Here is a 19,208-nt window from a genome sequence, read left to right as displayed (position 1 = left end):
TACTCATTCCTAGTCTTTGTGTTAGGCAATTTGGCTGTATCCTCTTAGCCCCCATTTTATGGCCTAATCATCGACTATGTGTTGATGGTTGTGAATCTGGAAACATCCACATAGATTTAAGTTATTTTTCGAGGTGTGGTCCAGTCATGATATCAGGACCTGTTACATACGGGAAATATCTACACAGATTGAGGTTAATTTTCGAGGTGTGGTCCAATCATGATACTAGGACCTGTTTCATACGGGAAGGCCTTAGCTAGTGAGGAGTAACTATAACCGGATTAATTTTGCAGATTGTTGTAAACTCTTAAATCATTACCGGCATTGGTTTTTTCCTTGACTATTAAGCCCGTGCGCAGAAGCGACGGAGCAGTGTGCAAGGCTAATACGCATGCGCCGAAGCTTCGCTGTGTCGCACATGCGCAATATAATACCTCCTTGTGAGGCTTCACTGTCAAGAGTTACCGCCTCTCTCCCCCCGCCCAATTCCATTTATTTGAACTCTGCATTTCGCCGCCTTTAATTCATTCTCGGCGAGCGTTTGGACAGGGGTAGGTGTACTAGAGGCTACACCCGCATTACTTAGTAAGTGCCATTTCAATTAATTCCACCTTAATCCACCGGTGCTTTTTCCCTTGTGTTTATGTACCTGGTCTGTGTATATTATTTCCACAGCCCGACTTTTCGCGGGCGTCCATTCCCTCGACCACTGGAGGAGAGCTCAAATTAGTATTTGATAAGCAATTTGATGTAAACTACCCGCCTCACGGTTTGGTACTCTACCAATTTTCAACATTGGCAGATTTCTGCCCCATAGTTGTTATACGTTTGATCAATCCCATACAGCCAAGTTTAGTTGCCTTCTAACACCATTATATGCGTTATTTGAGCCAAAGGGTTCCTTGAATTAGCAGCCCCCGACTTACTGTGGACTAGTCTTGTGTGCCCGCGTAATCTTTCTATTTGAAGCGCTGTGTACACATAAGTGGCACTTTGTGATGCATCAAGTTGTTAATGACGCTCACATGCGGCTTACTTTGCTTTCTCTTTTTCTAGGTATCATCCAGGAGGAGCTTCTATGTAGCAGCTATAACCACATAGTGGGGATACAGGTCCTCTGACCCGCCCTGGCTGAGATAAGAGGGTTCTCATTTTAACTTTTATGTATTTTGTTCACGTGGTCCTGAAGAAGCGCCAATGACCTACGGGCGATAGAGGCGCGAAACGTGTTGACCTCGACTAGTGACACCCAGGCATAGTGGGCCGTGTGGGGTCAGTAATTTTTTAAGCAGTACTTTTAACTGCCAAGGGTTACCTAGACAATCTTGTCGCTGCTTCCATACCCTTGATTTTACTACACTATCATGTTTGCACGTAATTGATTTACCCTCCCTTACCCTTCCCCACACACCCACATGCAACATCTGGCTAATCCTATAAAAGATCTCCGACAAAGTGTCCCTTCGGGGGACCCATAGGGAATTGCAGCGCCGGCCCTACGAGGAGCAAAATGCCCGATGATAAAGCATGACATCCTCCGGGGTGTGTGAGGGCAGCAGAGGATGTAGAATGTCTTTCCCTCTCTCATTAGGGTACTTTTTGCCTAGGACTACTTTTCCCCATTCTTCCCTGTTTTTAATGTATGGGTGACTGCTTGCACCCTGATACGTGGGTGACTTTTTCACACTGGTATAGGAACTTTGTCATCTTTTTGCGAACAAATTTGGTTTAGGAGCACGGACACTGGACCTTTATTGGCTCCTTGTACTTCAGTTTTTGAAAATCCGTCCCGCACTTGATTTCGCGGATTTTTCTGCAATTTCGCGGACCGCGAAAATGCAGAAAATCCGCAATTTCCGCGAACGGAACGCATTTTATGCCCATGCTTAACCTGGATCAAGTTGTTATATTGATAGATCCAGATGTCAAGGAATTCTACTTTAGTTTTACTGGTCTCAGGGGTGAAAGGTATCATTGTGCACTTCAGAGGGCTTCTTTAAAGTCACCCCTTTCATCAAAGGCACTTTTGGGTATAAGTACTGGGTCTGTGACCACTTCAAGTCAGACACTTTTTGGACCTGTAACCAGACACTGGTGGCTCTCTAGCTGCACATTGCCAGAAGAGCTGCTGTGCTGGCAGGACTGCCATTCTGCTAATTACTCTGGTAGGTTGGCTTGTTGAGCTGCAGGAGGGACTGCCACTTTGCTACCTGCCTTGTTGAGCTGGAGTGTTGCCTGCTACCTTTGTGCTGTGCTGACCTAGAGCGTTCTTCAAGGGCTTGCTGGCTTCTCCCCTGTTCTTGAAGTCTCAAGGCCATCAAAGACTTTGCTTCGAAAAGATCGAGTGCTCCAAGCTGACCTTCAGGAGCCAAATGGCTAAGTTATTAAATCAAGCCTCCAGTTACCTAGAAGCCAGCCAGGACATCAAGAGGTGGTGGTATGACAAGGATTCTACCACTGTGGATTGGCAGATTGGTCAGAAAGTGTTGGCATGGAGCTGGTGAAGCCCAGAGCTCTCCAGGACTGCTGGACTGGCCCATATGATGCGAATGAGAAAAATGGGGAGACCGCCTATCTGTGGATCTCAGGAACCCTAGGGACCCATGTGTGGTGCATGTCAATCGCCTCAAACCGCACTTTGAGAGGTCCTAGGTCACCATGCTTCTGGTGACAGATGTCGAGGAGGAAGAGGAGAGTGAACTGACTTCTTATCCTGTGAGAAGACAGATGGGTCTGGCCTCAACAGACGATGATATTTAGCACTCTACAAAACGCCAAATAAGTCTTTGATGACTCCATTTGTTATGTCATGTGTAATTCCTAGAATATTATAAAAGTCCCGGATTAACTTATTTTTGCAATGCCCTGGCCTTTTCTGACAGAGGACCACGCCCAGTAAAAAGATTTCACAAAATGTTCAGAGACCGTTACTGTATAGTTTAGGATAGACTGTGAGGGCTTGTTGGGACATGTTCACCTGGTCAAACAATCGAGAGGAGAGGTGCAGCAACTCACAAAAAGTAGTTTGTGGAAGTCCCGTATTATTGAGAAACACATGTCAGGCAGAAAAGCATGGTGGCACGTAGTAGCATAAGCAGTTGCCAGACTTGTATCACGATGGTGGTCGGAAGGTGCTGAGATCCGGGCATGCATCTCTCAGCTGCAGCTGATATTAAAAAAAGATGGTGGCAATACAGAGGACCAAAAAGGAAGCCCAAAAGATAACTTGGAATAACTGGGAGAATATCAGAAGGAGGTGCAATTTAAAAAGGGGAAGGTGTCTAGGCAGGACAGAGAGGCGAGCCAATAGCAGATACTCGCTTTGAAACGGAGATGTGAAATCGCATTTTTTTCTGTTGAGTCTGGTAGGATGAGGGGATCAAAGAGCATGGAGTATAAAGGGGACTGTATCTTGCTAGTTTAGGAGAGGGAACAGTACAGGGAGTGAAAGAATATGCTGATATACTCTTTAGCTTTCGACCTGCAGACGAGAAGGGCTGAAGGAGTAAGCTACATGGCGACGAGGATCAGAGCATGGAGTTAAAGGAAGGCGACTCGGTCTCTATCTTTCTACAGGCAAAGATCAGCATCAAATACCCGAAAGGAACTTAAAATAGAAAACTGCAGGGTGGATCTATTCCTGAGGCTGTATTCAATTGTCATATATACAACCCAAATGGCAATACCACCATTTTATTCACATTTGTGAATGTGAAGAAAATGGTGGTATCGTTTTGCAATAAAATAAAAAACTTCTAGAACATTAAACTAATATTTAGACTCCCGCTTGCTTTGGGCCATCTGACCCTTATGTATGCCCAGCAATTGGCTATTCAGGTATATAATTTCTATTTCTTGAGACCAAAAACTGGTGCTCTGTCTTGTTCATCCATAATATCATTCCTTGAAGAATGAATACCACAAGAAACCTTCTAATACCAAATTTATACCTTTCTTGAGCCAATTGGAATTGCAGAACCTATGATGGAAGACTCCCTACACCAGGGAAGGGGCAGCAATATTAGGGCACCCACCACCCACATATACGATAGCTGGTAAACTCCAGGACCATTGAGCCCCTGGTCCATTTCCTGAGCTGCCGATCTGTTTGTATCAGCTAAACTGGCACTGAGACACAAACTCAGTACAGAAAGGCCACTGTAGAGCCAGCTCATGGTGTACCCTTGGTTCCCGCAGCCCCGGCCTGGGACAACTGGTACCAGCGAAAAGCTGTGGAATGCCACTGGCCATTCAGTGCCCCGATCCATGCTGCTACTGTGCAAAAATGTTGAAGAAAAAAATACACCGATCTATTCACAAGACTTGATGGTTCCCAGGATTAACAGCTGCATCTGCTTTGCCCATCAAACAAAAAACAGTGACAAGTATTGCTTGCTTAAGAAACTTTATTGAGTCGAAGAAACATTCAGAGGAGCTTTTACATTGAATCAGGAGGGCTGAGTGGTGTCCTTTTCCCTTGAGCCAGTTCAAATTATATCCTTCCTAGGGGTTATGAGTGTCGTATTGGGACCAAGTAAATTATGGAGACTCAAAGAGAATAAACACATTGAACTCTGCCCTCAGGAAGAAACACACTTCAACTGCACTCTTGTTTTGCAAAAGGAGCAAGAGTGTAGAAAAGCTTATAACATTTTGGAAATGTTGAAATTTCCCCTTTTACACGCTTTGCTGATTCCTCTTTATTGCTAGCCTTCAGTTTACACTGGCGTTTAAAGTTTAACTTTAATATGTATTTGCATTAGAGACATTTGTAAAATCCTTGATATATCATTGAGTATTTGTGTCTATTCTTTTGCTTCCTTCCCAAGTGATTTCTCGGAGTTTGAACTTCATCCTCACTTCGATCAAACTAAACAAGGCTTGAGTAGCAAGAAGAGCAATGAACAACAACTTTTTGAAATAATCTAGTCAAACACTTGTGTTTTATATTGATATTACGTTTTTTACCCATGTTTTTCCTTGGCTTCTTTGTTGACACCCTTTAACTACATTTGGCGTCACAATGCAAATATTAATGCAATTATTTAATAAGTTCTTCTTTCCTCATTGGTCAATTTGACAGAATCTTGTGTCTCTCTTGAATTCAACATGTCTGCACATATTAAGCTTAATCTACGAGGGTTACTCTGTTAATGCTGTCTCGGTCTGTTTCCACTGGAATTTGTGCTCCTCTGTACCTTCCTTCTTCATTTTCTATTTCACATTCTCCTCAATTTCCTCGACACGCGAAGACACCACTTTGCCGTCAACCACTTCTTCAACGATAGTCTTCACCTTTCTGGTTTTGGTGGGGTCTAGAGATTTAACAAGAAATGACAAATAAGTTACAACTGGGTTTCAGAAGTAGAAACATAATTAATTTGAAGAACACATGAGCATGTTTTTGTTTTTGGAGGAAAAGGAAAGTAGTTGAGTTTTGTTTTCAGTTGCTATTCTGTGACCTAACTGCTAAGGTAATTTTGTCATAGTGACTTTGTTTACATCATCTAATTAGCATCTGTTTCAAGCCGAATGGATGACGGAGTTTTGGAGCGAATCCTATAAGTGGGAGGAGCTGAGGGTGCCAGTAGAGTTGCCGCTTAAGAGTGCCAACTTTGGTAGCAGGCCACAGGTGCTATACCTTTCCCTTCATTCCTTACATGTCTCTTCTTTTCTAGTCTGACTAAATATCAAAGATCGGTGCACCTCATGCACCAATCAAGGTTGAGGCGGATATACACTCCGCTTACTATATGCTCAGGGCTTCTAATCTTGAAATGCATCCACATGGCCAACACTCTACCGCTTAGTATTACGCCACCATGATTTTAGGGCTTTTTCTCTGATTTTATTAATTTTCATCACTTCAATAACAAAAATTCTTCCGTTGACCTTATGATACAACCCTACAACCAAGCATGAAGAATTGTATTAAAAATGCTTCCGCAGTTCTTAATTTGGAAAAATGTAAGTCCCAGGGCCTTTGTCAGGTGGCCAATGCAGCTTGAACCACCCATTGCCCCTGCCAGAGCTGCCAATGACAGGACCAACCCAATTAGTAACTATCAGACTCATACAATTTTGACAATTCAGGCTATTAAAGGCCTCAAAGCTACAAGAATGGCTTCGGTGGCAGGTATTAGTAATTTTAATGTATATTAATTCATAGAAAACTGCTGTTGTGCTCTAATCCAAATTAGACAAACAGCACCACCCTTTGGCATGCTTTCACAAATGCTGGTGTTGACAATTAAGTGCCAGTGCCGAGCACCATAAACCACCAGCTCAAATTAAACACTGTCCCTACTCGTTCATTAGGCTACTGTTAAACATATAATGTAAACCCCTGTTCAAAGGCACTGTATTTGGAGTTCCTATTTCACACCTGTGCTCAAATATTACTTCTGAAATGTATTGGAAGAAATAGTGAGTACATACAGATGGATAATAACCTGTTTTGCTGATTATATTTAAAAAATGTAAAAATACAGAGATTAGTTTCTTTTAGTTTTTCTACACTCTCTCATTTATTTCTGCCAGGCCAAAGCTGTGCATATTAATAGCACTGGAAGTTTAAAAAGAAGAAGTGATACAGTTTCCTAATGGGATTTAAGAGCTGCAGATACTCACTTGTGTTACAGTGCTAATTTATGCAGTTGTGTGTATTATTTTCTTGTATATGCGTGCTCTGCCTGTTACAAACATCGAAGTGTAAATGTTCATTAATAGTACAATTTATATGGAAAAATACGAATAGACACTTCTCTTCAACAAACAAAAAAAGTAAAGCTAAGCTAATCTATAGATTCAGACATAAACGTAACAGTAAAATACCATGAATCCAGGAGCCTTAGTTACATTTTCAATGCATTTGGGGTTAGGAATCTGCAGAGCGTCATATACCTGAAGAAGACCTGAAGAAGGCATGCAGTGCCATCCACAGCCCACAACTGAGGAGCAATAACAGGGAAAAGCGTGTGTACCTTTCTTGGAGTCCACCGATGATGTCTGTGACTTCACGTCAGTGGATACCTTTTGGCTTGAGGACGCTGACGAAGACTTAGAGGATGACATCTGGGAGGAGGAGGAGGAGGATTTGCCGCTGCTTCCGCTAAAGAAGTACATTCGCATTAGTCACATTGAATTTCTTTTGTAATTGGTCAACAGATAAAATAATCTTCAACTTTGCAAACTTTGTTAACTTTCACGACATGATGATTTATTTATTTTTAATATTGAGTAAAAAAGTGTCTTGTAAAGTTTTGTGACGTTGATGAAGTTTGCAAATTTGTGAAGCTGATAGCTTCACAAATCTCCTTGTGAGCAAACATTTGTACCCAGACGTTTCTTTTCGTCAAAATGGTAAGAGCATCGAGTCAGGCTTCAAAACATTCTTTCAGTACATTATTGTTTGCTGTGATTGAGACGTCAGTAAAAATCTAAAGAAGGTTTGTGAGTAAGATTCAATAAATTTTTAAGTGCTCTGTTACAAGCTGGGCGGAGCAGTATTCTTGGAGGGATACCAACCGCCCCATTAAAGGTTTTACAGAAGCACCTAGTAAAACCAAAGGTGCTTGGAAATAGATTTGAACACATGCAAAATTGACATCTTCATCCCTGTTACAGCATGAGTTCTCCCTGGTTCCAGCTCAGAAATGTATGCAGCCCTGTAATTGGGCATTACCCATAGCACAATCTTCGTATCTATCTGATATGTTTAAAAAATATGTTCCTTCCAGACTGCTTTGCTCGACCTCTGCCTGTCTGATCACAGTACCTAAATACTGGAGAGCAGGTTTGGGAGGGTGGACTGTTTTTGTGGTTACTGCTCAGGCATGGAACAAACTGGAGCCCGAGGTTATGGCTAGAGCCAAATTTCCTAAAGTTTTACAGTGATCTAGAGACCCATTTGTTTACGTAGGCTTTGCCTGGAGTCACTGAGTATGTGAGCTGATTAATAGAGTGTATTATTATGCTAGCGTCTGGACAACCTCGGATAATTGCACACCTTATAAAACTAATAAATAAACAATAAGATAACAGTCCCAATGTTTATCTATGGTCCCAATATTCACCCTTTTTTTAAGGGCACTCTAATAATGGGGCCTTCCGTGGTCACCAATGTTGGTGTACACCTAGGTTGTGTAATGCAGCCTGGTAGGGAACATGCAAAGTGCGCATGACTGTATGGCCGACTCAAGACGGACAGCTGAACAGTCATGCGCTCTTAGAGTGTGCCACCACTCTTACCCCTGTGACTCCAGCTGTGCCCTAACATAGCCCTGGAGTGAAAAATACAATGATAATAATGGCGTTATTCTCATTTTATTTTTCCTTTCTCCTGCTTTGAGAGGAGCGGGGCGACGCTCCTCCGCCTTAGTGGAGCCGCCACCTCTGCCTAGGCCAGTGAGAAAAAATTTGAATGTGACACTATTAAAGACTATATCTCTCCTTATCCCTCCTTATCAGTAGCTCAGTAATGAGGCTGGAACTCCTATTTTATTACCGCTACTGGCTAGAACAGTAACTCTAGGAAAGCAGAAAAGCTCTCCTATTCTGAGTTTAAGCCTGAGGGTCCAATTAAGAATGGGAAAAAACTGGAGAACCAGATGTAACGCACCATTGCACCTTGTTATTCCCCCTTTCCTAGTCAGATTTTTGCCCTGGGATTTTGGCTGCTTGGAACAGCTGGAGGCTACGGGGAAAATTGCTGGAAGTACAGCATTACTGCTTTGCTCTTCATTCCATTTGGTCCAGTAGCGGAAGTCGTTGTGCCCATTGGCTACAATGAACTTGTAATAATGGATAAAGGTGCCATGGAAAAACTCTGAATGGTTTTCTTACCCGAACTCTCCATCCAGCAGGCGCCGGTAGGTCTCGATCTCCATCTCCAGCCGGGTCTTGATGTCCAGGAGCTGCTGGTACTCGAAGCTCTGTCTTTCCATGTCGCCGCGGAGCTGCATGAGCTGTTCCTCCAGGCCGCTGATCCTCTGCTGCATCTGCATGAGCTGTGCCCCGTAGCGTCCTTCTGTCTCTGCCAAGGTTTGTTCCAGGGAGTTTTTCTGTTGAGAAATTGAGAGAGAGTGTAACAGAATAGGCCAGGGCACCCAGTCCATGGAAAACAGGAGGGATGCAGCCCCTAAATGCTGAAAGTTCAGGACTATTTCAAAACAGACCCTTCACTCTGCCAGACATAGGGCCAGATGTAGGTAATTCTGTTTTACCGATTCATAAATTCCGAATTTTACCGATTCAGTATTTATGAATCGGTAAAATAGAAGGGGGGAGAATTAGGTAGAATCGGTAATTCAATGCCACATTCAAGACGCTCTGTATAGCGCACAAAATCCTGCATGATAAGGGCCCCCCAATACTCAGATCCCTGATGAAACCACACAAATCTAACAAACACCTAAGATCTGATTCACTTGCCCTGGCCTCCATCCCTAGAATAAAAAAGGCAAGATCTGGCGGCCGCAGGTTCGCCTACAACGCGCCAAAACACTGGAACTCCCTCCCACTAGCCATGAGGAGTGATCAGAATCTACTATCCTTCCGAAAAAAATTAAAAACATGGCTCTTTCCCTAAATACCTTCCTGCACTGACCCCTTTTGGAATAAACTAGGTCCTCTTAGCGCTGGGATGCCCAAGGGTAGCTATGCCCTCTATAAATCCACTTCCAAATTCCAAATTCCAATTCCTATGGGCATTGAAGCCCATAGGAATCAATGGGCATTGAAGCCCATAGGAATCAATGGGCATTACCGAATCGGTATTTACCGATTTGGTAAATACCGAATGTTGCAAGGGTGCAGGGGGTGTCACTTTGACACCCTCTAGCACCCCGAATTCAGGCACGTGCGCCATATGGCACACAGACATGCCCTAAGGGCATGTCTGTCTGTCACATGACATAGGTGTGCATGCACACCTGGATTCGGTATTTTACCACCGAATTGGATTGGGTGGTAAAATACCGATTCTGTAAGGCCTGTGGGACTCAGAAGAGTTTCTCCTACATCTGCAAGTTACCGAATCGGTAAAAATACCGATTCGGTATTTTACCGAATCGGTAAAATAGGGCCCCTACATCACAAATGACCATTTACTGGTCGGTAAATGGCCACCTACGTGGCAAACCTGTCACTCTAGATTGGGCAGGGTCTCCAACACCATTTCTGGTTGCTACTGTTCTTTGGTAGACGCAGTGGCAGAGATGGAGGTGTGTAAATGGTGGGACATAAGGAATGTAAATGGGGCAGCCAAGCCAGCAGAAATATTTTTGTGTTGGATGCTGTGCTACACTCCTTTTTGATTTAGGTAGTTGGGGGGATGATGAAGCAGAAAATGGTAGAAAATAAAAATGTCATGCAACCAAAGTGCAATCTAGTGTAGTTAAAACAACAGTCAACCGGCATCTCATCTTCCCACCCTGCACCAATCGAGCACCCATGTAGCTCTGTAAATGATTTACCATTACGAATTAATATTCTTAATCAAAATTTGCACATTTGTGTCCAGGATTTAAATCCATTCCAAGAACTAAGCACTGGGCAATTACACTCTCTGTCTCCCTATTGCTGTCGGACCCACTTGCACCTAGGAAAAAAAAAATTGGCAAAGCCAAAAACTCGTTTTTTTTTTTTTTTAGAGCTGAGACATACAGGGTCTGCCAATGCTTGTTTTGCAGGGGTGGCTGCTGTGTCACAAAAGTGGTGATATGTGCTTGGGGAAACAGGGGACAGCATAGGAGTGGGAGGGGGGGAATTAAAAAATAATATAAAAAGGCATTTACCTGCCGCCCACCGCCTCAGTGCTTTTCTGCACCTCTCCTCTTGACCCCGGGGCAGTCCATGCACAGCTCCCTGTCCCCTATGCGAATCGCAGTGCTGCTCTCATGCTGGCAATGCATGAGAGCAGCACCATGATTGGCCTGAGTGGGCTGATTTAATGCTCAGTTTGGACCAGGGAGCCCCTCCTTGTTCTTCACCGTAAAACGTACAGCACAGCTCGGGTTAGAGACATCTAAGTGCGCATGATGGTTTGGCAGCACTAAGATGGCCGGCCAAACTGTCATGCGCACTTACAGCAGTGCCCACCACCCCTCCCCGCCGTTGCAGATGTTATTAGCATAGCTCGGCCCCACCCTGCCCTTCAACTTGGCTCATTGTGGAATATTAAAATGATAATACCGTGAGTTATTATCAATTTATTTTTCATGTTTTCAGTGCTGAGAGAGCAGTGGGGCGACGTTCCTTCGTCTTAACAGAGGAGTTGCCACTGTCAATGTTTTGTCGTTAGTCCACAAGGCATGGCTGCACTGAAAACATACGCACACAATCAATGATGGTTTATATCGCACGTGCATTCCCTAGGCCAGACAGAGTTTGATTGACATTCCAAAAAACCTTAGCAGGTTCTTCTGCATTCTGGGAATGCAGATTGACACTTCTGTGGAAAAATTGGTGTTGAACTAGGGTTGCATTTCTGAAGGTTGATTTGCTGACTAGTTAATATTCTACATACTAAAAGATCACACACACACACACACATAGCCATCACCAATATGTATACATCTTCTAGTATTATCAAATCCAAATCTATCTTGAAACATCAAAACGTTTAGTTTGAAATGCATATAGTTCTAAACATTTAATTAGAAACATTGTTTTAAAATTGCTATCTATGTATTGTGTATTCAGGATGAAAATATGTATTTTGAAAAAGATTTAGAATGTGAAAAAGCTCATTATCTTTATAGCCTAAACCTCGCCATAACTTTGACTTTAGTCAATAAGGGAGCACGTGGCAAAGTCTAAGGGATACATACCATGGCCATCTGGGACTGAAGCTCGATCTCTAAGCCTTGGAGAGTTCTTCGCAGATCTGACACCTCGCTCTTGGTCGTCTGCACCGCCTCCACGCCCTGGGAGATCTGCGCTTTCAGCTCTTCAGACTGAAGAAAGGAAGGGAGCATTTTTAGGGTTCACTAGTAGGATATCTCTTTAAAAGGGCCGGGAGGCGGCCATGACCATCTGACTGGTGCAGGGGATAACATGGTGCTCCTTACCGCTTTCAAGAACTGGGCCTGGGCTTCTCTGCGGTTTTTCTCCGCCAGCGACTCATAATCAGCTCTCATGTCATTCAGGATAGCAGTCAGGTCTTGTCCAGGTACAGCGTCCATCTCGACATTCACGGACCCTTGAGCAGCGCCCGACACAGCCTGCATTTCCTAAGGGAAAGCAAAGGACCATGATTCTCAACTAAGGAAGAGGCAGAAGGAACAGATGGGAGGAGATTTGGTTCATATATTTATAGCACATCAAATGTCACCTTGTGGAAACCAAATTCATGGCTACAAAATGAAATCTTAGATTCCATCGCTCCACCTGGTAGACCACGCTGCTTTACTAGACCACTCCCCATCACTCTGCACACACATCCTCACACTAATATTCATATCCTACTCACATAATCTCCGGGAGATTGCACCTCCTCCCATTAAATCACACCTGTTCTCAGTAGACTTGTGTACCTCATGCTAGTTAATGTTTAATTTTACTAAATCGCGCCCTTCCCTGAATATTGCATCTCTTCCTAGTAGACCACACCCTTTCCACTCATTCATACACTTCTACTAGACGATGCCCTTTCTGAACTAAGTTCACACCCTGTGCCCTTAGACCAGATCTCTTCCCAACTAGATCACACTCTTTATTAAGACAGTAACCCGTATTCGCCTTCTCAACATGACTTACTAGCTCCGACAATGTCTTATCCTAATAGAACCATCTTCTCATTCCCACCGAATGACAGTCGACGACACCTGCGCACAGTATACCTTAATGTCACTCCATGGCCCTTTCCCTACACCACAAACATTGTAGTTCAAACACTAACACAGTAGTCAACATTCTTACAGTAGAGGCCATAACCTCATCCATTACAATGAACTAAGAGTCGAAAAAGCATCCCAAGTAAAACGTATTAAAACCATACTAATCCGTAAGAATGCCCATTAAACAGACAACATCCTCCTCCAATTGAACCTATTATGACCCAATGGGTCATGCATCCAAATTGATCACAGACAACCCAAATATAATGCATTCAGCTGCTGGAACCCCTCCCGCCCCGGCCTGAATAATAGACTATTTCTCCATCTAGTATAAGAACTAACCATCAGATAGCATTTGTCAGAGGAAGATGGTACCCAATAGATCACAAGCTATGTGTGACCACATACTCATCTACAGTAGACAAAACCTTTGGCTAGTAAAACACACTGCTGCAGGCATCACTGCAGGCATCACACCAGTTGATAGAACACGCATAGTAAAATGCTAACTTGTATACACTACCTGATGCACCACACAAACATCATTAAGCTCATCTAAAAACAACTTCAGTAGCAAACATTATATCCTTTTCAGTAGATCATTTTTCTCCAAGAACTTCTACCCATTTCAAGTTATCCATTCATCCTGCCTTTCTTGCAATTGTGCTGTATAATACACAAGGGATCTAACTTGAGAGTTCTTGACGTATTATCTGATGTCACTCACATTCCGACTAAAGTGTCTATGGTAAGCCCAGCACGCAGGGAACACCATCCCAATGCGTTTTTAACTCAAATTCTATGGCCCTGTCTAACTTGGCTTCGGGTTCACCCGGTGAATAAAGCACTGGGATGCCCTCTACCTCTTGGTGGTTCTTCTTGAGGTAGGCCAGCTCCTCAGTCAGGCTCTCGATCTGCATCTCCAGGTCAGATCTGGCCATGGTCAGCTCATCCAGGACGCGGCGCAGCCCATTGATGTCGGCCTCCACACTCTGGCGCATGGCCAGCTCATTCTCGAACCTGAAGAAGGACAAAGAAGAGGTATTTGCCACGAACCAGAGCAACATTTACTGATTACATCATTGCTATATTGCGGCACAACTTTTAATAGTCACGGATCCCACACAAACCATCCAATGGCTTTGGAGTGCATTGGATGAATAGCAAGCGGGCGATTGAATTAGGCTTACTGCTCTGCTTGAAGGACTCAGTAACAAGAGGTAAATTGATAAATAAATCACATTGGAATATGCATAATGTGTTATGCCACAGTCCAAAAACTAGTCTATGCATGATCTGCCCCATCTGCAAAACAAAAAAGTTATAGAAATGTAGACTAGAAAGATCTAAATTGGTTCACCCAGCCTATGCGACAGGACTACATCTTGCACAACCCGTTTGAATGGAGGGCGGTGCGGTTTGACTCTCAGAGAGCCAGCCTTTCAGAAGCAGGCAGTATTTGTACAAGGTGGGTTCACCAGTCGATAATATCCTGTGAAGCGTCAATGAAGAGTTCAGCTTTGGTTGAAGCCAAGATCTACCGCACAGTCCTTGACAATAGAAATTTTTAAACAAAAGACGGGTTCTGCAGGTTTCTAAATGCATCAACTTTTTAAAACGTGGGTGTGTCATGCTGCAAAGAACCTTTAAAGCAGGGGTATTCAGATCCAGACCCAGCTCACAATTTCATGATATCCGCCACCAAATATGCAATCAATTTTCATGTCAGTTCACTCATGTGAATTTATCTTAACAAGGATATCATAAAAATCTGCCAATGAAACAATCCTTTTTGATGGGAAATAGATATGCCAAATTTAAAGGAATTCAGGAAAGCCACCACAGGTGCTAAATGACACTTTGCATCAAGTGTCAGAATTGTGCTATAATTCATAAGGTCTGGTTAAAAGAATCCTTGGAGAGCCCTGGTGCTCCAACAGACTGGTACTTTGAAAGTAGAACACCGGAATGAGCTTCTCTGAGTGAGGCCAGCTGTGATCATCTGTCCCCTGGGAACTTTTAGCAACTTTTATGGAGAGTAGACCTCAGTCAGCGAAGGAGGGAGCAGTAAAAGAGTCTTTGATTCAAGACCCCAACTATTACTCACTTCAGCTTGAAGTCATCTGCAGCCAGCCTGGCGTTGTCAACCTGCAGCACGATGCGGGCGTTGTCAATGGTGGCAGCGCCGATCTGGAGGACAGGCAAAAGAAAAGGGAGATTTTGAGAGTGTTATTCTTGATGGATTAGCACTTGTGATGAATTTACAATGGACTAGTCCTACATTTACAAAGCCCAATACATTACATACATGTATTGAATTGCCTTGTAGTTTTATTTATATTTGGGACTTTCGTGTTTCCTAGGTCCATGTGTGAATAGTGCAATCAGTCTCGGGTTCATTTGTTGCATTCTGGGATTTGTAGTCCTGGTTTTAAAACGGCATAAACAGGGTTTCAAATCCAAGAATGAAAAGGAAAATAACTTGTAATAGATGAGCTACTCACTGATGGTCCTGGATAACCTGGGAGCTCTGAATGTAGCGCGTCACGGCACGTTAGCTGATAGGTAGCCTGCTATACTGTGGGGAAGCACTTGGTTGAGTTGCACCGTGGCCCATGTTGGGAAGCCTTTTGGTGTCATGCGTGAGTAACCACAGTGCTAGTCCTTAGTGATCCTAGGTCGCTGTCCTTGTATGTGGTGATTTTACCCCAGGCCTTTGGGGCTATAATCTAACAACTGGGGTGCACGATTATAGGGTCTGTCACTTAATGTTCACTGGTTCGAATAGAGCCCAGGTAGCTGGGACCCTGTAGGCCACAATGAAACATTTTGCTAACAGACTACAGAGACCAATTGAGCATGAATTTCATTTTCACTTTCCTGCAATCATATTTTCTGTACCTAACCACTGTAAAGTACTGCAGTCCCCAGGACTCTAAATCCATAATTTATTGGAAGTTCTGAATACAGGTCTTTAATTTCGGGCAAATGACTGGGGTGATTCTGTTCATAATGTGCACTATACCAAATAACTCTATTCTAAAGCTATTTAACATTTGTTTGAGAAAGGGCTTTATTTCCCAGTTGCACGTGCAATGTACAGGTCTGTTTATTAGCGAGAAATGCCCGACTATGTCTTCCAGGATCCACTGGGATACATCCTGGAAAACAAGACATGGATTCTGTTGGCGACGTTTGGGGTTGGATCACTTCAGAACTGTGAGGTCCCAAAATATGTTTCTACATTCAAACGACGGAACACAATATATTGACATTTTGATTTTAATGTTAAAAGAAGCGGAAATTGATACTTAAAACAGTCTCTTTAATACCTCTAGGTGTGTCTCTCCTCTTCAGGGATTCCCGAATCTCTGATTAACTCACCCACCCTGGTTTTTTTGTTCTTTGCATTCTTACTCTTATAGATTAACTATAAATGATCAATTACTAGGACGAGAATGCAGAATAAAATATCTGGCCTGGGTTTGCTACTCAGGTATAAATCGAAGAAACGTGAGAGCCCTGTGAGCCCTGGGCTTTAGAGCTGGTTCATAGCATGGCTAAATCGGTGGCCCATGTTCACTACATGTGCCTGTCCGGGCTGTATCACCGCCATGTTGGGGCAAACTGACCTGTCCATATAAGAGTAAAATGGTACCTACAAGCTTCAGGATACAAAGCTCTATTGACTGAAAGGAAAGGTCGCAGGTGTATTTGCTGCCTGCCACTTAGCAGTAAAGTATGGTGGTTCACCCTAAAATCTGACACTGCCCTCTAAACACATCCGCCGGCCACACATACAAACCTAAGGGTACCTCGATGTATTTTTAGCCTTTCGGTTCTATTGAAAGTCAACGGATGGGAAGAGGAAGACAGACTGTGGTCAACCTCCCTCAGACACAAACCTAGGGGCGTGGCTTCCAGTAGGTTGAAGAAAGGGGTCGCTTTAGAGCAGTGTGGCACGTGCTGACGTGCCAACCCTGCAGAAAATGTAGCGAAAGGCCCCATGTAGTCCAGTGCGCTTTCAGCCTGTCCTGGCTGGGTAGCGGGCAGCGCTTTGCATGCTGGGATTTTGGAACCCACGCTTGCAGTCGCAAAGGTAACTGTGCCCGTGCCAGAAAGAAACTTTTCCAGGCAAAAAAAAAAATGACTAAAGATTCGCACAACCTATGTTTACTGATATCACCGCATAGTTGAATATTTGGCCTTTCCATTTACCTCTTACATTTGAGGGGCTGAAGGAAAGTCAAGAACATGATCCTAGGGACGCGAGATAGCCACCCCACTCCTTGTCACAGTGGGTACAGTTTCCAGTCCTGGACTTTTAACTAACCAGTCATTGCTATGAGGCGCGTTTCTCTAATTAGTTCAATTGAAGTAAAAAAAGATTCGCACGCAGAAAATGAACTGGAGTTTGACAAATAAAAACCCAGGAATAGAAATGTTGTTGGTAATGGCATGGATTCAGGCGCCCTCCCAAATTTAACGCCACAACAGCGTTCTGTTCTTGTCGCCGACTTTATGACCCTTTACAGGAAGGACGTCAAACTAAACGACAGATCTCAAGCTGACCGTGAACATAATCCAATTCGTGATCTATCCTTCACTGAGCTGAAGTGTTTACAGCCTGGGGTGTGAAGTAACTCTATCCAACCTACCGCTCCCTTGTACCCGCCCCACTCTGCTTCCATTCGCTCTAATCTCGTATATTGGAATGGGGATTGGGGACCAGAGGTGTTTTCATACTTCTGAGTATTTTTTTGCGTTTGAATTCTACACATCTTAGCATGCTCTAAGACGTAAAGATGTCCCGTGCCACGTACGAGTAGCAGAACTCTGAAGTTTACCAGGTCCATGTGTCAGTAGCTCGTTCTTTGCATTCTGGGACTTGTAGTCTTGATTTTATAATGGGATAAGCAAGACTGCAAGTCACAGAATGCAGAGCATGAGCCTGGGCTGGATGAGCCACTGATGCATGGATGTAGGAAACTTGAGAGTTCTGGAGTCGTTGATCAAGTCCTGTAGAGTGGAGGCACGCAATATCGAGTAAGGAATATCAGGAGGAGAGAATATCGTAGCCAAAATGTTGAGGATCCAAGTAGAAACAGTATAAAGATAAGTATAGGTTTACTATCCTTAACAGTATGTAGATAAGTATAGGTTTACTATCCTTAAATCCACATACACCTATCTTGACAGTATACATATATTGTTATGATACATGGATGTGGACTTGAGAATGGTAAATGAATGCTTACCTATATTTACTTACTTGATATTTTGGCTACAATATCTCGATATTCCAGTGTACAACCACCCTGTAACAGAATGTAAAGAAAACAGTGGGAACTGCATTGAGTACTGACACGTGAAATGGAACACCAACACCTCTGCAGTAACTGTGCCTTTCGTACAAGTCATTCTGCTTCCTTCTAGTAGGAGACAGTGAATTTTTTTTTTGGGGTAGGGGGTGCACAAAGGGCACAATTCTGAATGAAATGCAGCCAACAGTATGGTATACTAGCATTTACAGAAACCACCGTCCACATCTTTGGCAGGACATGCAGTGAAGCCACTGATGATCCCTGAATCAACCACTTACCTTGTTCCTCAGGTCATCGATGGTGGCGTAGTACTTGCTGTAGTCGCTGGTGCGCCCACCGTCAACACTGGCTGCGTTCTTGCTGTACCACTCCTTGATCTTGAGCTCCAGCTCGTTGTTGGCCGCCTCCAGGGCCCTCACCTTGTCCAGGTAGGAGGCCAGGCGGTCATTGAGGTTCTGCATGACCTGCTTCTCTCCGCCACTGCCAAGGAGGCCGCCATCGCCACCCCCTGCGCTGAAGCTGAAACCAGAGCCACCCCCAGCACCGAAACCAGAGCCACCCCCAGCACCGCCGCCATAGCCACCTCCAAAGCCAGAACCACCACCGAAGGAGGCCCCCCCAAAGCCAGCCCCAGAACCACCACCGAAGGAGCTCCCCCCAAAGCCAGCCCCACCAGAGCTGTACACCCCTCTAGCGACGCTGAAGGACTCGCCCCCAAATGAAGGGCCCCTGCTTGACGAACCATACGCAGACTGGCTGCTAAAGCGCTTCATGGTGGCGGCTGGTGAGAGGGCCCGGGGCTTCAGCTGTACCTGGTGTGGTGAGAGCACAAGAGTACACCGCAGCCTGCTCGGACTGTCCCTTTTATAACACCAGAAGGTGGTATTAGATTTCAAACTCCCCTCATCCACTCTCCACCCACTCAAAGCACAACCCCCTCCGGCAAGCTCAGCATCTGCTCATCAAAAGAGGACTCGCCCGATCTGGCCATTTGTCTGGGAAATATGTTGCCCTCGAGCTGTTTCTCATCTTTCCAAAGGCGACT

The 19,208-nt window shown here is 44.1% G+C and overlaps 1 protein-coding gene across 2 annotated transcripts in view; it reads right to left on the bottom strand.

The window, feature by feature from the left end:
• Nucleotides 1-19,002, bottom strand: part of LOC147717242 (keratin, type I cytoskeletal 47 kDa-like) — a 33,713-nt gene extending 14,711 nt beyond the window's left edge. Inside the window, exons 1-8 of one of the 2 annotated variants that reach the window (XM_086924189.1) lie at nucleotides 18,442-18,999; nucleotides 14,947-15,029; nucleotides 13,703-13,859; nucleotides 12,072-12,233; nucleotides 11,832-11,957; nucleotides 8,845-9,062; nucleotides 6,984-7,111; nucleotides 4,389-5,315 (exon numbers count right to left, since the gene is read on the bottom strand). In XM_086924189.1, coding sequence (XP_086780315.1) covers nucleotides 5,215-5,315; nucleotides 6,984-7,111; nucleotides 8,845-9,062; nucleotides 11,832-11,957; nucleotides 12,072-12,233; nucleotides 13,703-13,859; nucleotides 14,947-15,029; nucleotides 18,442-18,936 — 1,470 coding nt within the window. In that variant the 5' untranslated portion in view covers nucleotides 18,937-18,999 and the 3' untranslated portion in view covers nucleotides 4,389-5,214. Of the gene's footprint in view, nucleotides 1-4,388; nucleotides 5,316-6,983; nucleotides 7,112-8,844; nucleotides 9,063-11,831; nucleotides 11,958-12,071; nucleotides 12,234-13,702; nucleotides 13,860-14,946; nucleotides 15,030-18,441 lie in introns of those variants that run through there. The other variant, XM_086924190.1, reaches the window with a different exon arrangement.
• Nucleotides 19,003-19,208: the final 206 nt, after the last annotated feature.

The sequence above is a fragment of the Lissotriton vulgaris genome, chromosome 5 (assembly GCF_964263255.1).
Source record: "Lissotriton vulgaris chromosome 5, aLisVul1.2, whole genome shotgun sequence".
NCBI classification, from domain to species: Eukaryota; Metazoa; Chordata; class Amphibia; order Caudata; family Salamandridae; genus Lissotriton; species Lissotriton vulgaris.
Note: the sequence above shows the minus strand (reverse complement) of the source record. Positions and strands in the feature narration are given on the sequence as shown.